Source organism: Abramis brama (assembly GCF_963993115.1).
Source record: "Abramis brama genome assembly, chromosome: 7".
Lineage (NCBI taxonomy): Eukaryota > Metazoa > Chordata > Actinopteri > Cypriniformes > Leuciscidae > Abramis > Abramis brama.
The window spans coordinates 34,493,976-34,519,740 of record NC_139969.1 but is presented as its reverse complement, the minus strand read 5'-3'; the positions used below and the strand labels follow the sequence as shown (position 1 = coordinate 34,519,740).

The following is a 25,765-nucleotide window of genomic DNA, read 5'->3' as shown; positions in this document are numbered from 1 at the left end:
GAGAATTTGCTTGTAATTTTTATTTAATTTGGTTATAACATTAACAGCTAGAATTCTAATAACAGAGAGCAGGACATACAGTGCATCCTATGTGGTCAGTGAAAAAAAGCAGCAACAACAGTTTCTGGTTGCTGGTAAAACTGTTACACAAAACAACATTTTTTCCACACAAGTAATAATCTTTTGTCAGCAAATATATACTCTTACTAATATATACATTACAGTAAAATAAATAATCATAAAAAATCCTCAGACTTTAGAAATCCATAAACACAGAACTAGTCTGTACAAAACTTTGGAATTTAAGACCGTGTTTAGAATACAAATTGAACTGTGTGGAAGCAAACAATCGAAATTTAGATGCAGTGATGTACACATAAAAACAAGAAGTATTGATTTTGTAGTTAGGGGCGGATCATAATGTTAAATAAAGCTTTGTGCTGAATAGGGCATGTGCTTTGAAATTATCCCTGATTGATGAGAGATTAAATCAGTGTGAGATGGGCAAGAGAAAACTTGAGTTCATTCATCTTTGAGGAAAGATCTGTGAAAAGAACTTCTGCAAAAGAATTTTACAAGCCGGGGTTTTATCTCTGCCTTCTCACATTTCCCTGCGATATTAGACTGACTTATAGTTAATATATTGCAGGGTATGGTTACTAGATACAATTAGATACAGATACTTACACACAAGACCATAGGTATGATCACAAAATATTCTTCAGAAAGTTGGCTGTATATCATTTTTGATTGCTACTTTGTCAAAATATACCGTGGCTTTTAATAACACAATATTCAATGCATCTCAGTTTTCATACAGTACATACATTTTACAAGCTATTGTTCAAAAGGAAACGCAAAAGTGTTAGAATATCTCTATTTGGTTAACGAATACAAACTCTATCAAGATTCCATTAGTAGAAAACTTCACATTTTAGTTGTTAACTATGCTTACACAGTGTCTTTCACAGAAAGAAGAAAACAAAGAGTCATGCACATATACAGACACATTTACATACACACATCAAGACACTTACAGCAGATTTACACAGAGAAAAACAAATCCACAAGCACATAATCACACATAAATATAACAACAAACCTGTAAATAGTTAGCAGCATTATAAATGAAAGTAGTTCATTTAGTTTCTGCACTGCTGCTAACATTCAAACTGGGTAGGTAAAGTCACAATAATAAAAACATTAATTTTGGTCATGGATTCACATATAATATCTATTAAAGACAGATGTGAAAAATACTTGAGTATTACAATTGTCAATAAAAACTAAATAATTAATTTTGTCATAGCAGAAACAAAACCTATAATCAAGGTCCAAAATTAACCTTTTACCAAACAAAAATTATAATAATAATGAAACCTTTTCACCACCTGTCAAAGGTGGGTGGATTAACAAAAATATCTGTTTAGCATTAGTTTCTTTTGAAAATAATAAAAATAATTATTATTATTTACCCGCATTTGACACATGGCACATTTGATTGTTAATTTTGGACCCTGCATGTAATGTTTCAGCTAGTGAATAAAGGCACAATTACCTTGTATATTCATTCTGAAATGTCATAAACCTCTCTGTCTGTGAAATATTAATAATACTGTCACATACAAATAGGGCAAATGAATATCATGCTCCATTTCAAGATAGAAGTGCTGACATCTTTTTGTTTTCGCTTTAATAGAGTATTGATCTTTGAGGAAAACTGAGTGTTTTCACACTAGTACGTTTGGAGCACACCCGGATTAGTTTGACGTCAGAGTTCGGTTTGGTTGGACGAGTTGGACAACGAGAACGCTGATTTCCGAACTCTTTATAGTCTGTGGTGTGATATGAACACAATTGTCCAAAATCATTGAAGTGAACTACTATTGATGGTGTGTCGTTCTGTGTTGATGGTTAAAGATTCAAAAAACAAAGTACAAAACTGAGCCTGGCTGTCTATTTTGCAGCCTTCTCCCGTGTAGTTGTTAACTAGCAACAGGGGTAAACAGCTGCTGCATTAATGACGCAAACATGCCATGGTTCAGATTCAAAAATACAGTGTGAACACAATCCAGCAAGGTCAGGGAAAAAGGGGGAGCAAGTAAGCTCTGGTTTGGACCAAGCAATCAAAACAAGTGTGAAAGCAGCCTAAACAACATTAGTTAGAAGAGGACTTGATATGTGCAATGAGTTCTAAAATCATATCAAGAAAACAATGACATACAATGTATGGACATTCACTATGGTGCATTCATAACCTAATGTTAGTAACTTACTATAAACTCAACCTAATAATTTCAATGTTTGGTCTTACACACAGAAACAACATAAAGTGAATTACATGTTGTAAAGGAATTTGTTAATTGGTTGTTTGCTGGTATTCAGGTATGTTGGAATGCACTTTAAAATATGTATTAAAGTAAGACACAAATAGCTTCTTTAATGGTGTTAGTAGTAAGGCTATTGTTAAAAATGCAACTATAAACATATTTCAGAGGCGCTTATGGGCAAACCCTGGTATTCGGTTTATGCTGCATTTGTTTTTCAGAGTTCTCCCATCTGAGTTTGCTGCCACGTGCCGACAAAAACTCTCCCTTTTTAAAGAGACACAATTGGTCAAGGTCCCAAAGGCCTGAGTCTCTAGTAATCTGATCCATCACTTATCCCCTCCCATATCAGACTGGAAACGATTAGTCCCTTCCAAAGCTGAGCCACATGCCCGTGTTTGTCCTCAACAATGGTCCAGGTGGAGAATAAAGGATTAATGGTTTTATCTTTTTGTCTGTTTAAACAGCATTCTTATCAAATGTCTTTTAGAATGACTTTACTGTCCATTGTACCTTTTTTGTGATTGTCTTATTAGTGAAACCACAAACTCAATTCAACTCAGCCCACAAGTTTCGGCGAAAGGCCCTCGAATGTTTACAACCCCAAATGTCTAATCTGGTCCAATCTGGTTTTGGTTTTGTTTGGTGCTTACTTGCAGGTGTGGACATCATAAACTCGCGTACACTCCTGGCAGCTCACGTAGCAGCACCAGTGGAAGATGCAGTGGCATTTCTCCTTGCGTTTCTCAGTTCGAGTGTTGTGGCCTCGACCGCAACAGAGCAAGTCGCAGCCATCAATGCCGTGTGATGTCAGGTTACACATACGGTCACGGGTGCCAAAGGAGCCGGTTTCTGGGTTGGGTTCACAGAAGTTAGGGGAGCTTTCATAGTAGACAAGGTCAGTTTCAACAGGGGGCTTGAAGAAGGTGTACTTTGGCCGTAAGGTCTCGACCCAGCCTCGTGATTCCCGATGTTTCTCCACCACCATTTCTGAAGCGCTGTCATACTTATCCTTCATGTAGTCGCCTATCACCCGAAAGTCAGGCTGCGACCACCAGCAAGTTTTCACCTCACAGCTGCCCGAAAGTCCGTGACACTTGCATTTCAGGTACATGTGGTCAGTGATTGACTAGGGAAAAATAGGAAAACAGAATATAGATCTTAGCACTGTATTGCATGCTATATGTTTACCATAGAAGCAATTCAATTAGCAATTTTACACTACTGGGGAAAAAAAACGGCGTTTTGTATGCTAGTCCCTTGGTTTCATGACCAGGCATTTGTAAATTATTCAAATTGACTTGTTTTCAGAAAGGATATGCTTATTCACCAGCAAGCAGCATAAACTAACCTAAGCATATAAACCTGAGCATAAACTAACCCACCAGAAAACTGAATAAACTAATCTGATACAGAGAGGAAAAGCATTTTGGTCTTTTCAGCAGGGTTTTGCTAGGACCAGGCCAATATAACCAGGAAAAAAGTGCTCACCACACGTCCAGCTTCGTTGTTGTGACGATTCATAGCAGATCGAGCGTCTGGCCGATTCTCACGAGCATCGGCAAACTCTCGGGATACCATGCTGCCAAAATCCACATCCTCACTGCAGCCACCCCACTTCCAGCCCTCGCCTGGTGGTCCTTTCCTCCGCGTGTCACAGCCGCAGATGGTGGCAGAGCCCTCGGAGCAAGCCCGCGTCACAGCGAATGCTACCCCCGCTGAGGCAATTGCATGGACAAATGCTGATTCTCTGGTGGCTATGGAAATGTACAGAGAAAACAATCAATGTTACATGAGTTACACCTCAGGACGTTATAGAGAAGTTATGGTTAATTGGGAGATTAAATTCTTAGTCAAGACATTATTGTTCCCATAAAAATACTCAATTCAATGAAACATCTTATGAGCATGTGGTTAAATTTGTAGGTAAAAGCAGTTCACTCAGGTCTCTTTGTGTACAAGGTGAGGCATTACTGAGGCATGAGTCAGGGAAGACCAAGCATATCCTTTCAGATAAGGTAAATACAAGGCTGACAAGTCTATAATTAGAAAGACTCAATTAAGCAACTCTGAGGTGGAGAAATAGACCCGTATTACTCATAGCTAAGACTCACTGTCGAATTGTGGTAACAAGACCCAGCGCGTTACTTTCAGAATTAATGTGAAGAATGAACAATGCAAGTTTTTGGTTGATTATAATCTCAAAGATGATCCAACATTCTGTCTAACAGGGGATTTTATGACAATTCTTGCTGACGAGGGCCCCATACAAACTTAAAAGCATTTTCCAAGAGACAGCTAATGAGGTTGGTAATTTTGATAAATACTCTGTGGTCTTGTGCAGTCTTGCACTTGCTGGAGAGAGGAAACGGCTATGGAGATGTGAATCAAGTCTTCCTTTGTTGCAGGTTTCAACTGGTTGGAGAAATCAAGGCTAGAGATAATGATGTTGCAAAACTGGCCACAAGTCTTTCTTATTCCTTAATGCTAATTATAATGACAAAGAGATTTGGTGCCTTTGAATGTTTCGATTGAAATTACCACCCAAAACAATGTTTCTTTGTTCTTAACTACAAAATATCAATATCAGTTGCTGTTTTTATCTGTAGTACAGATGCCTTTGATTTCTCTTGCTCAAACTAGCAACTTCTGCTTCCATATCCATCAACTAAATCATACAGTGACTGGGGGCCAATAGCCAGGTCTGAAAGGGCCATTAAATTACAATTTAAAACTAACTGAGTGGCCTATGTTTTATGATCAGGAAGCCAATAAAATGTGGGTCAAATATGGTTGTCTGACAATAAAATGGCAGACTGATCTGGGGAATAAAGGAGAGACAGCATTGGGGGAAAGAGGGGGCAGATTAATATCCAGAGTAACAATGGATCAAAAATGGATAAATAGGAGACATAAAGATACTTTAGAGAGGTAGGGAGTCTTTACCTGAGAAAAGAATGCAGGTGAAGCCCGATTAGACTGATTATTTGTGACAACAGTTGGCCCCTGCTGCCCACCTTCTGGCTAACTTTGCTGGACGCTCACATGGCAAGTGGTCCCTGTTACCTGCTGGGATCCTGAATCCCCCATTGTGCTGCCACTGTCATGGTGAATTACACACACAAAAGCCCCCCGATATTTTATATGAAATTTGCCCTTGCCAGTGATTAGTGGGGACCAAGTTAAGTCATAGCAACAGAGAACTATGCATTGGCTGGACCCCACTTGTCGGCAGACGGGGAAATCCCCATTGAAATGGTTTAATAAAACAATCTAAAGGGCGTGTGAATTGTGAAAGGAGCTTTCTCTCTGGCTTAATCTTATGGTCGCCTAGATATTGTGTGGTGAGTTGGGCCCAGCAGGAGGCGGGGCTAAGGTCCCACCATCAACTCAGTTTGCCACACCCCATTCTTTCTTTCTTGGGCAGAGTTAATGATATGCCAGTGAGCAGACCTCCCCCATGCACAAGTTAAACATGCATTTGATGAAAGGCATGGTGCTCTCAGTACATCCTAAATTGTAACAGTTTCTCCTCCTGAGGGCAGAGGTCATAACCCGGGTAGCCTGACCTCATGCAAAGTTGGTTTAGATGAGGGTGTTAGCATTAAAAGTCATGGGATTCCTTTACTTGACTTTGTGGTGGTGGCCAATGTGGTGATGGCCCTTAAGGAATTCCAATGAAAAGGGGTTTCATTGACACCCAGATGCAATTTTATTGCTTGTTAAATGTCTGAGGAAATTGCTAAGAAAAGCTATTTTGAACAAATATCACAAAGACAATATAGAGGTACATGTACGTAAAATGCCACTAGGCCACAAAGTTATTTGTGTGTAAATAACCACTTTTCAGTTTAACTGTCTGATTTCAGTAACAACAGAAATCTCAAGTGACAGTAAGAACACGTTAATTCTGGTGTCCAGTTACAGCTCGCATGCGACTGGCAACGTTATCTGCTAAAGGTGTGTTCATCACACTCTTCTAGAACACCTGCGCTGACTCTCCTTTCATCGCGAGCGGATTCCAGTGGACCATGTTTTGACACTTTGGTTAATGTAAATTAATGAGCGCTGATGCAGACGTAGCCCGGGGCAACACTGTAAAATAGAGAGATGAGGCTGAGATTGGAGAGGCAGTTTACCTTTGCAGAACAATGCAATACAGTAGGCATACAAAAACAAGCAAAGCTTGGTGGCAAAACAGACCGATTTTTCAAAAATAAAGGCCTTTAAATGAGAAGTGTGCACTTTCTGCTCCTGTGTCCCCACTGAAATTGGGCAAAAAAAAAAAAACATTTCAGACAGGTTTCCAGAAAACTCCCCTCATCTGCCAAACAACAAGCAAACAGATCCCGCCCTAAATCATGTCATAAGTTGAGCCAGTGATCGGGATGCTTAAACATTTTCTGATAGCCATACAGGGCCAGACTGTTATTTCATTGGAGAAAGTACATTTCTCTGCTATCACCTCAAATGCTGAAAAAACATGTCTGCTGAAAGTACCAGAGCAGATCTCAGACAGTTGTGTGATTGTCAGTAACAAGCCACTGAAGACCTATTAAAGATCAGCACTCCATTCAGCCCAGCACAAAACAGAGGAGGAAACCGGCACATATCCGTCTGCACCGCAGACATTAACACCACCACACAATAGCACTAGCTCTGCAAAAGTGACAGTGTTAGTCACAAAGGAGCGAAAGTGAGAGGTGCTCTTCTTTAAGCTCTATGAAAAGCTTCTGAGCTTCGACGCGGTCCTTAAACCGCCCCCAACAAAGCACTTAATCTGCCCGCTTTGACCTCTCACATTATTAAGAGCTTCAGAAGCTTTAATCCAATCAAAATGATTTACTAAAGCCACCCCTGGACCCCGATGACTGACCTGGTTTAAACCTCCATCACCCCTGTCCCAGACCAATCTCCCCTTCAATTTAGACCGGAGGAGGGGGAACTGCAGGGGATATAGAGTGGCTATTAACACTACAATGGAGAAGACCTGAGCAGTCCTCCCATCATCAGTGACCCGCTTGGGCTCAAGCCCTCTCCATCAATGTAACAATTGCTTGAGAGTTTATTAAAAGCAATTGGCTCAGCTGACACCGCCTTCCACCGTAGCCGGTTCATCCCAACTGCGGCTCCTCGATGGGCTTTGGCCCCTTGTACCCTGACCCCTCGTTTCTCTAGGACAATGAGAGGGGAACTGATATAACAGTTGGGAATAAAAGCAGCAACAGGTAGCCAAAAGCCTATTAAACACATCTCTACTTTTTTCAAAATCTAGATATTCCAGAGCAATTGAATTGAAATTACGAATTGAAAACCTAACTATATTCTTACAGTAGCTCAGCTGTTTTAAAAACAGAGTAAATTTTCCTGTAGCTACTCCACAAGCTACTTCTACAAAGTGTGATGGTGTTATGTGACATAATATTACATTGCTATTTTGTTATATGGTATTTCACACACAGCTTTAAGACAAGTGAAGCGGTTATAACAATAAAACCCCAAAACTGGCCTAAAATACCCCTTTTCTCACTGGGAAGTCTGATTTGCTTAAGTGAAGCAGTTTGTTTTTAAACCAGTTTTTTTAAAAAAAAGGTTCAATCCATTTTACTGAAATATTTTGTGTCTGTTTTTTTATAGTGGTAAAATCAAAATATTCCTATTGTACAATCATTTTAATAGCAATGTTATATTTACTTAAATGTGGCTATTTATCACTGATTTCACTGAAGTTATATATAAAAAAAGAATAAATAAATCACTTAATAGTTTTATTAACCTCAAACTCACCAAATAGTTTGAACTGTAGTTTACTTCAATATTTATGAGTACCTTGTCAAGTTACAGTTGTATAATCTGTGATCAATAGCATAGCAATAATGCTTACCTTAGCAAAATAGTTGATTTGGGATTTTTGCTGAAAATGCCACCTCAAATCTACATAACCCTAAACTATGTGTTATGCACAGACTTGTGCCTCAGACAAGAATCCCAACTGATTAAAGACCAAAACAACACATTCATAACTTCACCTTAGACAAACACACAAGCTGGCAATGTAATCCATTTGAGCGGTGAAGTATGTCTGTTAATGTGTGCGTGTTACACACACAGTGAGAGACTTCTGAAGTGCCTTTAAGGAGCGTCAGTGTGTTGCTGCTGGGAGATGCATTACTTTTACTGTGCCGGGACAAACGCAATGAGAAATGTGGGGATTCCCTTCGACAGAAACAAACAAAACATGTCCCACCCACTTTACACGCGTGCATCACTACATCTGTACAAACGGTCATAGTCCAGTGCACCTGACTAATGCCCATTGAGAGTGGGATTAGAGAGCAGCAAATAAATAATGTGCACAGAACAACAGAGTAATCTCAGCAATCAGAGCTGTGTGCAAACAGGGAGTTTTGTTGTAATTGAGAAGCCATAATGTTACATAGCCACTGAATACAAAGAAACACAGAGTGAAATATGATTTTCATTATGGGATGGATAAAGGCTGATCACATTCCTGCTCTAAAAATGTAGAAACTGTGGCTTTTTGAAATTCATTAGCGATTTTTTTTTTTTTACATCTATAAGAATCAGCCAAAACATTTAAAAGCAGCATATGTATATTTGGAACAATCTGTTTTATAATTAATATTGCATAGTATAGACTGATTAATAAACCCATATCGGTTGACTACCATTGCAAAACAGTGAAAACGTCCTGTATATATTTGGGTATGGTTGTTACCAGTGGCAATTCCTGATCTTCTTCAACTATCTCTAATTCCCATTCATTCCCATGGATTCTCTTCTCGTTTTCCTACCTTTATCCAGCACTGGTCCGAAGATGGCCAGGTTATCATTGATAGTAGTGCAATTCCATCTGCGGCCACGGAACTGATGCTGACACTCTTGGATGCCGATTTTCACCCCCTCTGCCACACTAGGCATGATTTCCACATAGTTGCGGCAGAAGCGGAGCTGTTTGGGCACCAGACCAGGAATTGAGCTGCACATGATGGGCTGGGTACCCAAAGAAGTGTACTGGTGTCCCACCGCCAAAGACCTGCCGAGGAAAACATGGAGGTGAGCAACTGACTAGTACAAACCAGATTTTGGTTAGAACTTAATTTTTACAGTCCTGTTATGTGCATACTATGTACTTACTAACTTACTAATAACTTTGTACTAACCATGACTCCAACCGCAAACCTCCTTGGAAAATTGAGTGCAACTGTCTTTTTTCTTGCTTTCTCTTGCTTTTTTCTTTGCTAAACTTCATTGCTATCTAATTTATGAATGTTGTCTTGATTACCGACAAAATGCGCAGATTTGAAACAAATCTAGTAGCTTCTATGCTTCTATACTTTATCTCTTTATCTAGAGATAAAGTAGCCTGGTAATACCAGACTCTGCTACTTCGCTTTGCTTCGTAGAGAGAGTCTGGAGTTCCGTAATAGAAAAGCGTTTTCTTTCTCGCGGGGGGCGCTAGTCTCAAGCTTAAAATCATTGGTTACCCGTAAGCCAATCACATAACGTTTGGTTATGGCGTGTGTTATGCGCCGGCTCAGCCGCATCGAACTTCCACTGTAAACACATGTATGATGCGAAAACAAAACCATCGAGCGAAATACCGGAGTCATGGCTGTGAACGACTTTTGCAGATTATGTGAAGTAAATCTACGCATCCACGGTACAATCAGCGTCTACGTCACGGCTCTCAGCCCGCCCTCTGTTCGTTGATTGGCCGGCTGTTTTCAGGCCGGAGAAAAACGGAAAGCTCTGACGCTGTCTCAGACTGAGTACAGAAGCGAAATGAAATTGAGCGGAAGTACGAAGTCTGACGTAGTCAGGCTAGAGATAAAGTGCAGAATGAATGAATATCCCTACTGAAAAGACCAAATTAGAACAGAAAGGCTAGTCAGCCTCTTCATGGTGGTTTGCTGATGGATTGACCTGTTTAGCACGAATGTGTCTGGTTGAGATGGTTTACCCAGGTATTCTCTCTGGTTTGGCTAGTTAAGTAGCCTGTCAGTACACAAGCATTCAATGCTGCGGTCCTACATCCAAACCGGAACATTTGATGCTCATATTCCAGATGGAATTTAATTTAAAATTAGCTTAAAACACAGACCCTTCTTTACTAACTACACATGCTTACAGCATTATAACGGGTGTATCATCTACAAGGTTGGCTGAAATAGCCAAAAACAGTGTAATTAGAACAATTATAAGATCAAAGTGTAACGTGTGTGGACTCAAGGACCCAAAAGGAGGAGATCAATTGGCATTGACACTTTGCGTTGTATATGTACCACAGCAGTTCAAAACATTTCGCAGTAAGAACTACTGTGGCTTGTATTGTTTGAACCTGTCAAAGGCATTGAAGATCTTTTGCTTTGTGGGAGGGGTTCAGATAAAGCCATAACACATTGCTAAGTGGTAAACAAACATAAAAGAGCCAGCTGAGACAGGAGTAGTATACTGATTAAGGATTCACAGTGCGCGACAGGCACCTTGTCATTAAGGGCCACCGACATCCTTAAACTGTCCAAAAGTGAAATAGGTCTGTGGCTTCCTGTAATGACACAGTGTGCACTGGTCTGGCTGAGCATCAGAGGATAGTTTGAACTCGACCATTCTTTGATGACACACGGCTCAGATGTGACATGTGCTGACATGTTTTTCACTTACAATTCAGAGTTTCCATTGCAATGTTGTGGAAAGTTTGTCAGCTGTCAGTACTATTGGTGCATTGCTACTGTTTCCAACATTATCTGAGAACTGAACTGATCTGGACGATGACATCACGGTTTTCTCCATAGGGGCTATATATATAAATTAACTAAATTAATAACTATTTTACAACAAAAATGAACCATCACTGAACTTACTTAAGCTGGACTATGACACTATTTTCTTCTAGAAACAAACTTTGTTGCATTATTTTCCTGTTATCACTGTGAAGCTGCTTTGAAACAATCTGTATTGTAAAAAGTGTTATGTAAATAAAGGTGACTTTCAGGGTTATGTTTCCAGGTTATGTCATCAATTTCAAATATAACAATGTATCCTAACTCTACCCTAATTATGAAAAAAATAATTAAAAAATACACGATTTTACTTGAATTACTGCATTCGATGTGCTAACAACTCATGTTAAGAAAAAGACTTATTACAACACTTTTGAAGATTTCAGAAATCAGAAAATCCCTTTAAAACAAGCCGTATCCAACAGTTGTCTCTAACTATAGAATAAACAAATTTAATTTCTACCTGAATAATTTAGTTCAGGCAAGAATAAAAAAATTAAAAAGTAAATTCTATATTAGTACTTAATTAAAGTGTAAATATCAATGTTGTAAAATTAAGTAAAACATACCCAACTTTTTGATACCAGTGTTCCCATCATGCACTGGGGAATTAATAATTAAGGCAGTAATTATTATCTTCCATTTATGTTCGCTGATCATTGTTTAAATGTGAATAAAAGCCTAAATTAAATCTGTTCATCATATAAGGCAATCGAGTCTCTTCAGAAAATTTGGACTTAAACTGATCAATTCATGTGGTTTTTTGAAGCGTCAAAGTGGAGATGTCTATAGAGTGTCCAGAAAGTTCTCAGATTTCATAAAAAAGATGTTCATTTATGTTCAGACGATGAACAAAAGTCTTACGGGTTTGGAATGACATAAGGGTGAGTAATTAATGAGATAATTTTTATTTCTGGGTGAACTATGCCTTTAATAAAGTTGCATTTTTCACTGTTTTTCATCTGAAATTACACAGTTTTATTGCTTTAGTTGTTAAGTTTAGTTACTTGCTGTTTTATGACATCTGGAGTTCATTTTCTAGTACTAAAAATGACACATTCATAATCAAAAATGTTCAGACGAATGTCACCGTTATTGTGTATTGTGTACCAAGTATTGATATCTCTGTGTTCAGGTGCACTGAAAAAAATTATTCGTTGAATTTAATAAAAAAAAAATTATCGTAAGTGGTTGCACACAATTGATTTTAGCTACATTTAAACAAATGCATTAAGTTGAACTTAATCAATTTGAGTTCAACTTAATGCATTTGTTTAAATGTAGCTAAAATCAATTGTGTGCAACCACTTACGATAAAAAAAATTGATTAAATTCAACAAATCATTATGTAGATATACTGTCTACAGAATATCTACTGTATTATTTACTTAGATGTTCCAAGTAAAGCATACACACTCATGGCTTCATTCAGTGTTATATTGTTTGAGTAAAATGTACTTGAAACAGAGTATTGCAAAGTAAGCAAACTTTAACTGCCAAGCTAAGTACTTATTTTATTTGTTAATTTTACTTAACTTAGTTAAGTAGATTTGACTTGCAAAAGAAAAATTAAGTAAATTTCACTTATTGTTTTTTTTTTTTTTCTTCAGTGTTGTTCTTTCTGGAGAACAGGTGAACCAGATGGCAGCATGGTATTTTAGATAAACAACTAAAAATTACAATGCAATAGTGAGTGTGGATAGTAAATGAGTGCAACCTCTATGAATGAAAATGAGCGCAGCAGTTTCTGATGTGCAGCACCGAGCATTTGAAGTTGTCGCTGCAAACAGACACATTGCATGCTGATTTCCTGTAAAGGCAGCGCTAAAAACGTTAGATGCACAGAAATACATAAGCAGAAGCCTCATTCATTAAGGTGTACGTATTCAGACATCCTCAGTGTCAGTTTTCACACCTTCACGCAAGTGTGTTGTAGATGGATTCTACAAGATATTTTTCGATGGATTGCAAAAAGTGGTGGAGACAAAATTGCAAAGTGGCAAAAAGTGTTGGGAGCATGTCCCGCCTGTCCGCTGGTGGGACAGCGGACAAAAAAAAGGTGCTGTATGGATTTAAATTTGATTGGATTGATTGGATCATTATTGCATTGATTATTCTGTTTATAGCATGTTATATGTTTGGCAACAGTTCTTCTAACCCTAATTGATGGAGTGTGTAGCTTTTCATTTTTTAAACAACTATGTATGAAGACACATCATGGCCATATTCCAGAATGACAATGTCAAGATTCGTCAGGCTCAAACTGTGCAAGAATGGCTGTGAGGAGCATGAAGAATAATTTTCACACATGAATCTGCTCCTCTGAGTCCAGATCTTAAATTCATTGAAAGTCTTTGGGATGTTACTTTACAGAGTGTATTTACAAGATATTGACAAAATATTGATACACCTCTTGATCGAAATTAATATGATGTACATCAATTTTTACAACTCTTAAGCATTTGTTTATTTAAATCCAAACCGCGACTTGTTTTTTTTTGTCGGGCAATGTAGTTTGGACACACATCCGGTTAAAGCACCACCCACCCGTTTTTATCCGCATACAGAAACAGATAAAAACAATTTCATCTTTGAAACAGAAACAAAAGTTGACTTCGCTGAACACCTCTACAAAAATGACAAATGACAAAAAAGTATGCAAAACATTTATGTTTAAACATTTTGGATATTAAATATTAACATATTTATTTGCTTGAAATTTGACAAATGCTTGACTAATGAAAGGGACCTGTCTGTAAAGGTGTGAGCAGTCTCAATTAGCTGTGTGTGTTGACCTGTGTTATGAGCTGATTACTAATCACAACAAGTGGTCCCCTCAGTGACCCCTGACCTGTAGTGATTAGACCTGAAGGGCTCTCTCAATGACAAAGACTACGCCACTCCCTCATCAGCTGATGTGCCACCAACCAGTTCCTATACCTGCTGCATTCCACATCACTTCCTCTCTTCCATTGTTCTGGGGGGAAGTTATGGATCTCTGGCTGTAAAGGAAATGAATGGTGACTTTGATCAACCATGTTGGCCTAAAGCAAATCACTAATTTCATTGTATGTCACTGTAGTTCATTAATTGGAACTTTGTAAAAGAGTACAAAAAGTACTTGTGCAATCATGCTCGAGAAATGTGAACTAAAGAAGTACACATACTAGTCATTGCTAGGCAGCTAACAACTTCCTTGTTATTCTGCGGCATGGTGTACTCTTTGATGTCATTTCTATTACCGCTCTAGTCCAAACTGACTTCAATAGGCTATGCTTTGTATAAGTTGATCCCTAGCATTATTTTGCTATGAGTCAGGCGTTTTTACATCTTTCTTAGAGAGGAGCTTAATCTGAATTTTACTTTAAAGACTAAGAGAGCACAAAACAAGAGGGAACTTGAGAGAAACTGTCTCGAGAGAAGATCCTAACCTCATCTAGCAGGGTGTAGCGAAACTATGAGGATTTGTTCACTAAGTAACTCCTATTACAATTTGACCTTTTTTTAGCCTTTGTCAGTCCTTCGCCTCAGGGGCCAAGTAGCCTCTCAAACCAATGGCATGGGACGTTTACGTCCCCCCCGCCCACCCTGTCTGTCTCACACTCTTACATGCATTTCTTTTACAAGCATACAAATACACAACCAACTTCAGAGCTACCCAAGGGTGGAACTAGGGGGCCACCATTGAACAAAGCTTGGCCACACCAACACATCTGGCATTTCTGTTTCTTTTTCTTGGCAAGAATTGAGTTTATTTAGATCTAGAACTATCCTTTTTTAACCATAAAACATGAGAGACCTTTCAGACACGTGCACCAACTTCACAGTGCCAGGAGCAAGTCAAGCGAACACGGAAATAAGCACAGGTGCCAAAGGAGCTTCAGAAGATGAACGGTGAACAGCGAACAGTAGTTGTACAAGAGGAAGGAGAAGTTGGGTTAATACAACACGATTAAAAGGTGGAAATGATTAAAGCAGTGTCAAAACTTTGCATGCATGTATGTAATTGTTATATATGTATCGTATTCCTGTAGCTCAAACAGTAGAGCGTCGCTGAGATTGGTTCGACTCCCAGGGAATGCATGAACTGATCTAATGTACACCTTGAATGCAATGTAAGATGGTTTGGATTAAAGTGCTGCTAAATGCATAAATGTAAATATTTAAGAACATGTCTCTATAATAAAATAAAAGGCTATGTGAGATCACAATATTGTCATGGGTAGCGTGTGTAAAAAGGCTGTGCAGGTGTGTAAACGAAGACGAAAGAGATTCAAAATACTCTCTTTTAATGACAACATTCAGGAGAATAGGGAGATATCCAAACTACACACAACGTAACATAAACGAGAACGGACAAGGAATGTCGGAGGCCCCAGGGTAGAGTCGAAGGTTCTGGGGACCACCCTGGGGACGGCCACTAGAGATGGAGACCCAGGAGGAGCTGACACACGTCCACGCGAGACTGCTGGCACTGGAGACCGCAGCGACGAGCTTCCGAGGTGGAACATGGGAACCTGAAGACTGAGGTGGAACCAGTGGGACTGAGGAAGAAGACGGAGCCAGACTGAACCGAAGATGACATCTGACCAAGCCTGTGGGACGAGGGAGCCCGGTGGAGTCGAACGGATGATGGTTTCCGATGGAGCCGAGGGAGGGAGGAGCCAAGGTGGAGCCGACAGGTTGACAGGCCACGGTGGAGTGATAGGTACTGATGCTGGAGGCAGAGCTAGGGAATCTTCTGGACTAGGCGGAGCTGGTGGCCTGAAGTCCTGTGGCAGATCCACACAATACTGTGCAGAGTATTACAGAATACAGAGGAGGTGGGGCTGAGGAAACGACAGTTAAAGGAAGAGGGAGAGGGAGGCTGGGAGGGATCACAGGAGATACAGGACTGGACGGAAATAGCGGGGAAAGTTCAGGGCTTGGTGGAACCAGACACCAGCCATGTTGGTGGAACATTATTTTTGTAAAAAGTAAGCACATTCCACACCCCCTCCCCTACTTCTTCTTATTATGAATGCATATTACTTTTTTTTTCTACTGTATTTTTTACATGAAAATGGAGAAACAGGGGAGTAATATCCACAAACGCCTCCAACAGTCTGAAAAATGTTCCAGCAACCATAGCGAACACATCCACCACGAGCCCTTGAACTCCACTTAACACGATGTTGCGGGCTCACACAACTGGTCAGACACACTATTGTGTCACATTGGTTGAGCTAATTGATGTACAACAGGTGAATATAATGACTAAATCATTTATTAAAGTTTATTAAAGTCAATTTATGATAAGTATAAAGGTACACATTTATATGTACATTTTAACTGTAATTTAATGCACAAATAAATGCGAGCACTGTGCATTTATACTCAAAAATAGGTGCCGATTTTGCGTTAGTTGGTACAGTTGGTACAAAAATGGAATACATTTGAGTGTGCATAAAATTACTAAATTTACATTCTGGCATTTATGTCCTGTCGGCTGCTGTCATATTCTCTTTCTTGCACATGGGTATTTTATCCCACTTTATATTAAGTGTCTTTAGCTACTATGTACTAATGACTAATGATCATGTAGATTAATCATTTGATATCAACATACATGAATGTAATTACATCTGTAATTCATTTTTGTGATTACACTATTGACCCTTCCCTTACACCTTAACCCACCCTTAAACCTACCCATACCACCAAACCTGTTTCTAGCCGTACCCGTATCTCACCGCAATAGCAGCAAAAGTGTTTTGCAATACAATATGAACACAAATAAGTACATTGTACCAAACATTTTTTTTTTTTTTTGTACAAGTACATAGTAAAGACACCTAATATAAAGTGTGATCCATATTTTTTCCTTTTCTTGCACTGAGAATGTTTTATTTTTCAGTTTCATGTTTTTGAAACCCTAACCCAGAGTTATTGAAGAGTTCATTTGCTATATATTCTTCAATATATGCTGACTAATAAAGGCTGACTAATCTTTGAACGATGTAGCTATCTGCATCTCATCCATGAGGATGCAATGATAGAAAACAAGCTCATGGGGGTGTTGAGAACCAGAACCAAGCTGACTGAGCAAGTTGAGCTTTAACTGTAGTATGAGCTTCTTTTCTATTAATATGCCTGGAGGTGAAGTCAAGTCACCTTTATTTATACAATTGTTTCAAAGCAGCTTTACAGTGATAACAGGAAAATTATGCATTTTCGGCTGTTGTTCAGGTAAAGTCAGTAAAGAAAATCAATTATTAAATTAGTTAATTTCATCTATAAAGCAGTTCTGCAAAAAAAGATGTCATTTTTGAATAAAACAAAAATGGTCAAATTCACACAGTACTATTTAATATATTCCATCTCTCTCAGTTGCAATCAAGTACAATTAATTGTGTTCAGTTGAGTTGTAGGCACTAAAACAGACAAGTGCTTTGTAGTTAAATTTATTTTAATGTTGAATTGATGTTGACATTTCTGTGCCACCCCTATGAAAATATCCTGGCTCTGCCAAATGACTGCAAATCACTAGAACAATAAGATAAATTGCACAAAAATATCCACTGGTTGCATTTAACCCCAAAATAAAATGATAATAATAAATTCCCTCATTTAAGCCTATTTCAGGCATGTTACTTTTTTTTCTTTTTTTTTTGCATTGTTTTACAATGCAAATGTGACATTATTTTTGTGGCAATTAAGCACATTTCACACCCCTTCCCCTAATCTGTCTTATTATAAATGCATTCTACTTTTGAGGGTTTTTCTGTACTTTTTTTGTACTGTATTGTACATGAAAAAAAAAAAAAAAAACTACACTGTAATCCACAATGTTTCATTTAAATCAGCATAAATTATGTATACAACAAATCATGATGATGTTGTAATGTAGTACAACAAATCATTACAACAAATCATTGTTTTTTCACTGTAATCAGAAAGAGATTCACAGTTTCAAATGAGCTTTAAATGAGATTCATTATTTCTTATTTCTTTATTTTGAACTGGACATATTCTTGAGAGGTTTCATTACAAAGGCAAAAAGAGGCTGTTACAATCATTTCACCAGCGGTAAGTCTTGATTAAGTGTTTTCCTTAACCAATGAAAAGTGACTTAAAGTGACGAAAAGTGAGTAATATTAGCTCATTAGGCTAACTGTTGCCAAGCAACTTATAGAATTCAATATGATGCCACAGGTGTGCATGCACTGACAGTTTCAATTATGGATCATCCAATCATTTTTACAGCTAGAACTATCTTCTTCTCTTTTTTTTTTTTAAAGCTGGCAAACTGTTTGTGGGCTCCATCATGCGTGGACAGCCCTCAGGTATACTGCAGTCAAGACTAAAGTGATAATTAATAGGCTCTGTTGACGGCTAGAATCACCACCTCGTACTTTGTTATTGTACTTTGCCAGAAGCTGATAAATTTGAGACGTCACCAACGCTGAGTGAGGTGAACAGGTGTTTCAATGACATGTCCTCATGCTCAGCTGTCTTGGGCGTGTGTCTGCCTCGGTCATGTGTTGTAGCTCATGATATTGAGATCATCATTTAGTAAGAACGAAGAACTCAAACCAACACAAAAGAGATCGGAGTGTCTTAGCTCACTGGGCAAACCGGATTCATTGTTAATGTATCGCTGCACTGAGATTGGATTGCTGGTATTTCTTAAACAATGATCTGTAGATATTATCAATCAAATGCAACACAAGCATCTATAGGGTTGTCCTAATTTGCATCAGGTCTGTGGAACTCATAGCATTCTTTGAACTATGTGCTTGTGTAAAGTTGTCATATTTTTTTGTGATATACCAAATGAAAGTATGACCAAACTGACATCCTGCCTCCACCCCGGAAGAACAGTATTGTCTTTACATCCCCCAAATCTCTTAAAGCCAGGTAATTAAAAGACAAAAGGACAGAAATGAACATATCCATTTGCTCTGGAGTCTTAGATATATTTGCTCACTTTTCATCTGAAGTGTATCCAGTCTAGGTTTTAATGCATATTTCAGCAAGCCCAAGCAAGTGCACCTCTGAATTACCACTTTACTTGTAGGCCCCGGGGCCACAGAGCCGACTTTGACATCAAGAGAGAAGTGTTTGGGAGAAGGAATGTGCGGCAAGCTTTCACCTCCAGGTATTTATCTTTTAAGGTGGAGTGCGGGGGGTGGTGTTTAGGGTGCAGTCAGGCAACACCATCTCATAAGGAGAAGAAGGAAGCCATGAACCTGGTCTCTATACCTGATCCACGTCAAAAACCTCCTTCATAGCGGCCGATGTAACATTAGGTTATGGGTTAGATGTTATTAGCTGGTATAAGTATAGATTATATATATATATACAGTATATATATATATATATATATATATATATATATATATAAGTATTAGCTGGTTATTAGTATAGATATGCTTTTGTATACCAATACTTTTAAGGTCTCCCCTGCATGGACATGAGCAGTCCTGCGGCAGGTTGATATCACATATACATAACTCTCTCAGCTGGAGAACCGCAGGCCACCCTGCTGAGGTAAATTGCCCAATGATTTCAGTACGTTTTCACGCATGTCCCTTCTGTTACGGGAAACCGAAACTCTGTGACTTATTGCACTTGATTCTTAAAAGAACAATCTGTCTACATAAAATCCAACAAACTTCAATGACTTTATTCATACCTTATTTATGTCCGAAGCTGATTGTTTTAACCAAGAGAAATGGGTTCACATTCAGCCAAAAGCAAATTTGAAATAAAATGAGGCAGCAAAACTTACCCTATAACTATAAAACTATAAAACTATAAAAAGAGTGTTTTGACCCACTTGAGTACGGGAGTTAAGTACACACAATTGTATTGCTCATATTGTGTACAGCGCTTTGAGAAGCTGCTTTTAAAGGCGCTTTATAAAATAAAGTTCAATATAATTATTATTATTATTACACCTTTATATGTAATTCCATAATTACTTCTATTGTCTTTGAAATTTGGTTAAAGTGTAAAAGAGTTGAATGGACAAGCATTTATGCTTTAATGTAATTTCTGTTAAAACATGAATAACTTGAAATGTAATCTCCAATAACTAAAGTTATTTGATAACTACACAACAATTAACATTATAAGAAAGTGCTTTACATGTGCTTTAGCATGTTAGTAAACACAATGAAATAAGTGTACTTCTCTAAACATAACGAGTTCTTTAAATTAAAAGTTTTCATTTGACTTTAATACAAAGTGCACTTTTTAAAAGGGAATTGTGTTAAGAAACTCTCTTTAAGTCCACCTAAGAGACCTTATTTCATTAAAAATATATTATGTGCAAGTGCAGTTTTAAAAAAAATAGGCTATATACTGTCAAGTTTTGAAGTACAAGACAAGTGCACTTTCAATACAATGAAGTGTACTTCTTTTTCACAAGGGTTGGCTACTCATTATAAGCAACAGAAGTTGCTGGATGCTGTTCTCTGAATTGGCATTGTGAATGAGAAGGAAAGCACGGCTTTTAAAATCTCAAGAGGGTCAGACAGACAACAATTAACAAAAAGAGTGGTCTGGACTGTGACTAATGACCTACTCAATTACAGCTTTTACAACCACTGAGAAAACTCTGCTTTATTGTCTTGCCTCCCTGAAACAATGATCTTTTAGGCCTACGAGTGAAATCTGTTCAAGAAAACACCTTGAATGTTTCTGTCAGGTATGAAGTTATGACTTATGTGTGAATTTTTTGTACATACATTTAGTTATATTTCATGGGAAATACCTTCTGTTAAATTCTTTTAAATATAGTCTCAAATGATTACGCAATTCTGCATATTCTTAACAATAAATAATTTTCCAACCTTCTCAGTTACAATTGCCTATTTATTTTATTATTACTACAGGTGTTTTATTTAAATTACAACAACTAAGCGTTCAATTGCCAATGAAATAATGTTAATAAAAATACAACAACTAAAATCCAATGTTGAAAATGTTATAGGCCTAATTTAAATTCAGATTAAGTGTATCTCTGCGAAACAAACTGAACAGCTACACTAACAGCATTGATCTTTTACAACTACACTAGTAGGCTACAATGAGTTCCATGCTTAGGTTTTATTTATTTAAAGACAACGCACTTTTAAGTCCTCTATTGGAGAAGTTCCAGCCTGTCATAAAAGATAGGCTATTAGTGGCAAAAAGACGACATCTGAATCACTGAGAATTTATTTTCATTTTTTAAACTTTTTAATAGTTGAAAACAAATTAGCCTATAGGCTACTCACTCTTTCAATAAATCAATTGCACATTTTAACAAACAAATTAAACATGAGTTGTTACACATTTCTCATAGGTCAATGTTGATAAAAGTTGATCCAACAATTTACTTACAGTAGCTTACTCCAAACTATTAACAGGTGCACGACAGACAGACAGACAGACATAGATAGATAGATAGATAGATAGATAGATAGATAGATAGATAGATAGATAGATAGATAGATAGATAGATAGATAGATAGACATCGCGTAATCTATCATCATATCATCACCAGTTCAGCTGACGTCACGGACATTTTCAATCCCCAAATCATTGTCAAGTTGAAAGCTTGTCATTTACCCTTTCTAGACTAGCAAACTCATTGTATTTCACATAGAAAGGTTAAAAAGGTAATAAAACTTACCACCATATCGGGTAGCTTGCCATGACACGCGTGAGCCCACAAAAAAGAAACAGGAAATATCCAAGATATATCATCCTTTAAAAAGTTAGGCTTAAACAGACACGCACGCACACACGCACGCACGCACACACACACACACGCACACACACATACACACACGCATACACACTCGCCCGCGTGTGTCAATAAGAGAACACGAGATGATTATGAGCGATATTTCTCTCCGATAATCCTACAGCCTTCTTCTGTGCGCGTTCATGAGGCACATATTAAAGTTGAGAGCGGCTTTTCATTCGGACCCAATCACAGGCTTTTGCCACGGGCGAAATTCTGATGATAGAGTCACTCAGTCAGCCTGAACCGCAATGCTCAGGACACTCACTGTTTTAATAGTTATTGGGACATGCAAGGCTTTCTGTGTTATATATATAAGGTTGTCTACGGGTGGGTGGGGGGACCCCTGTGGATTGGGTAGCTATAACAACCTGTCCGGATTTCACCCCCCGATTTAAAGCCCCTCATATGCAAAAATGAAAAACGTGTGAATTGCTCGCTTGCCTCGTGTTCGTTTTTCTTGCTGTCCTATAGCATATTGCTTTTTTTCGCTCTGTTCAAATTATTCGATTTAATATATTTTCTTTTAATTTAATTTTTATTTTATTTTATAAATGTTTAATGTAGGCTATAAATGCTACATCTACACAAATCAAATGCCCAGCTGAAGATAAGCCGTAAATAGGCTATATCAGGTGTTTTCTTTCCAATTCGAATATCAAATCCAATTAAAACATTTAAAAAAAATGGAAAATAATACTCGGGTTAAAACTAAAAACTGTACGTTTTCCTTATACTAAGATCATGGAATTATTAAAGTTTTTAACAATTGTTAATCGTAATGATGATAATATGAAGGGGAAAATTTATATAGGCCTGCCTATATTATGCTATAGCCTAATATAGGGCATTTTTTCAATGTCGCATTTCCCAAATCGGAAACTTTCTTTTAAGCGGTTGCAGTATTTCTTTCACGTGTTGTTTTTACGACTGGAAGTGTATTCATCCTGTGTATTCATATTCATTGATCCTACACACCTGATCAAATGCGGTTTGTGGTGGAACAGGTCCTTTACAGAGATTTATCTATAGATCTAAAGGATAAGCTCAAATCAAGTAGAGTAGGCTATATAGGAAATGTTGATGAATGAATTAATGAATCTTTCGTTCTCCCTCATTATAAAGTCTTAAAATATAATAACTAACTTGCAGATCTAATCAGAGAATTCTTTCCGACTATTAACTGTTAAATAACAATAGATCAACTGTTACATAAAACTGCACATTTCTCTTGTAACATAATAGGAAACTACAATAACGAAATAACAAATGACCTTATAGGCCCAAATTTCCTCAAAGGTCGTATAAACTTATATCATTGTCATGTTATGAAAGGTGATTGCATGGCTGTATCGACCTGCCTTTGATCTATACAGTCACGAGACTTTACATTTCAAATTAATTCATTATTTCGTGTTCACAATATATTGATTAAAAAACACTATAATTATACCATCTTCACATTCGATTCTGTTCAAACATTTATTACATTTACTTGTGTTTTTTACTTGAATAAAAGGCTATCTTCATTCATTTTTTTTTATTTTTTTTATGCGCTCTTTGTATGTAGGCTACAGGACTGAAACCGGATTGACATTTCTGTTTCACATGTCTCCATCTAGTGGCAATGAGCTGCAGCAAACTCGATGGTGGCAAACACAATCTCACTTCATTCATGTTGCTCAGCAGAGTATTTAAAGAGAAGCAAATGTTTTGTCTCAGTACCTAAACTATATATATATATACATATGAGGGGACTATTTAGAGGATTTATGTCTAAGCTTTCAGTCCTGTCAAATCTGTCACTCCTCTGTGTTTCTGTGAACATCTGACCTGACCAACCTATGCCCTCTAGTGGCCATAGACTCTGAAGTGACTTCAGCTGAATAATGACAATAGCTAATTGCATCATTGATAACTATTGTCCTCACTGTAAAGCTGCTTTGAATCAACCTGTATTGTGTAAAGCTCCATATATATAACGCTGATTTGAATAGTGGAAAAGCCATGTTATAACAGACAAACAAGATCTACATATAATGCTTACCCAAAGATTGCTTTTTTGTGATTTGCGAATTACTAGAATTATTAAACAATAGAATCATGTTTGTAATGAAGAAATCTGTGTTGCCTTGTTAAATGCATTTTGAAAGATCTCTTCTTTACAAATCAGCTTCCTGGAATGACAGACATTTATTGCTGTTAAGTCAGAAACTAGGGTGTTTTGGAAGTTATTGAATGCTTCTGTGTTGTAATATGTGACTCACCTGTGTTGAATGAGAATATTAACTTTTGGATTAGATATTCATTAAAGGAATCTCTCACACAAACATAATCTGTATTGATTCATGTTGTTCCATTAACATCTATATGACTTTCTTTCTTTTCTGTTTCTTCTGTTCTGTTTTTTCTGTTTAGTAAAAAAATGAGAAATAAAAAGGTAATAAAAAAGCATGCAAAAAGAGCTTTTTTTGGGTGATCTGAAAACACATTCGTGTTTAGCAGATATTGATGATTGATTCTGAAGAGATACAGGTTTCGATGCAAAACATAACATTATCAAAAGACTGCATTTCTTTATTTAAACAATCTATTAATCCATGTTCACTTTTTTTGTCATAAAATACTCTTTTTACATCCCAACACGTTTTCACGCGGTGTTGGGAGGTGTTTTGTAGAGTGAAAATAAGTTCTGTGCAGTGTGTTTTTACTTTTTTTTTTTTCTTTCTGGAGAAGAGACAGCAGAGGTGTGAGTCGAGGCACTTTTTCCGCCCGTTGTAATCATGACCTCACAGGCAGAGTCAACACTCAAAACATACTCAAATGACATGAACAACGTCAGCTGCAATCCTGTCCACAATATCAGTGGTGGAGAAATATGAAACAGACACAAATGTTTGAGGTTCTGCTTCAGAGTCCAGCTAACAGAGCTTGAAGAGGGTGAGGTGTTGTTTAGTCATGGGTTACAGTATACGAGCAGAGTGTCAAGCTCTATTGTTCCAGCCATGAGAATGGAATATGATTAATATTGCCCCCAGGTAACTATGAACTCAATGAACCTTCACACTTTTTCCTCCTTACTCAACGTGACTACCAGATCATGTTGACAACGTTTCTCTAAAACTTTTGTCTAACCCCTTTTCCTGACATTTACATATAGGCTACATAAGGTACTGTAAGGTCATTAATTTATTTTTATCACTTTTAATGTTGTTATTTTGTTGTTGTTGTTGTTTTTACATCAAAAACAGGTATAATTTAGAAGTAAATTGCCATTTTCTACCCTGTTTTTTACCCTCTGGTTCAAGGATAGGCAACTCCGGTCCTAGAGGGCCACTGTCATGCAGAGTTTAGCTTCATCCCTAGTCAATATGTGTCCCAATTCAGAGGCTGCATCCTTTGAAGTCTGTTAAGTCGAACCGAGTATTGTTAAATGGGACGGTTCCTTCGAGATTTTCCTATGGGCTTTTATAATTTTATAACACAACTTGACTAATACTTTGACATTTTGTTCTGCAACGTAAATTACACACACCCATAGTGACAATGCGAATTTTGAAGCAGTTATGTTCATTTTTTATAATGTACATTTTTAATAAGTAACTAGATAGGACTGCTTTTTCCGAGGATATGTCACCAACCATTAAAGCATTACATTTAAGAGAAAATGCATGGCAGGTATTATCCAGGGAATACAGCGAAAACGTCTTGGTTACTTTTGTAACCCTCGTTCCCCGAAGGAGGGAACAGAGACGTTACATTGACAGACTGACATTTTGGGATATCACCTGGGAGCTCAATGTCCTTCAAGTGGTAACAAAATAAGCCAATGGACATTGGTGAGTGAGATTTGCAT

The 25,765-nt window shown here is 37.7% G+C and overlaps 1 protein-coding gene across 1 annotated transcript; it reads right to left on the bottom strand.

Annotated features, from left to right (window-relative positions):
* wnt3a (wingless-type MMTV integration site family, member 3A) lies at window positions 1-22,175 on the bottom strand. The gene is made up of 4 exons (XM_084121128.1): window positions 21,796-22,175; window positions 9,143-9,384; window positions 3,819-4,084; window positions 1-3,456 (listed from the first exon to the last, which is right to left on the bottom strand). The coding sequence occupies exons 1-4, from the start codon at window positions 21,867-21,869 to the stop codon at window positions 2,977-2,979; spliced, it is 1,062 nt and encodes a 353-aa protein (XP_083977254.1). The 5' UTR covers window positions 21,870-22,175; the 3' UTR covers window positions 1-2,976.
* Between the last annotated feature and the right edge of the window lie 3,590 nt (window positions 22,176-25,765).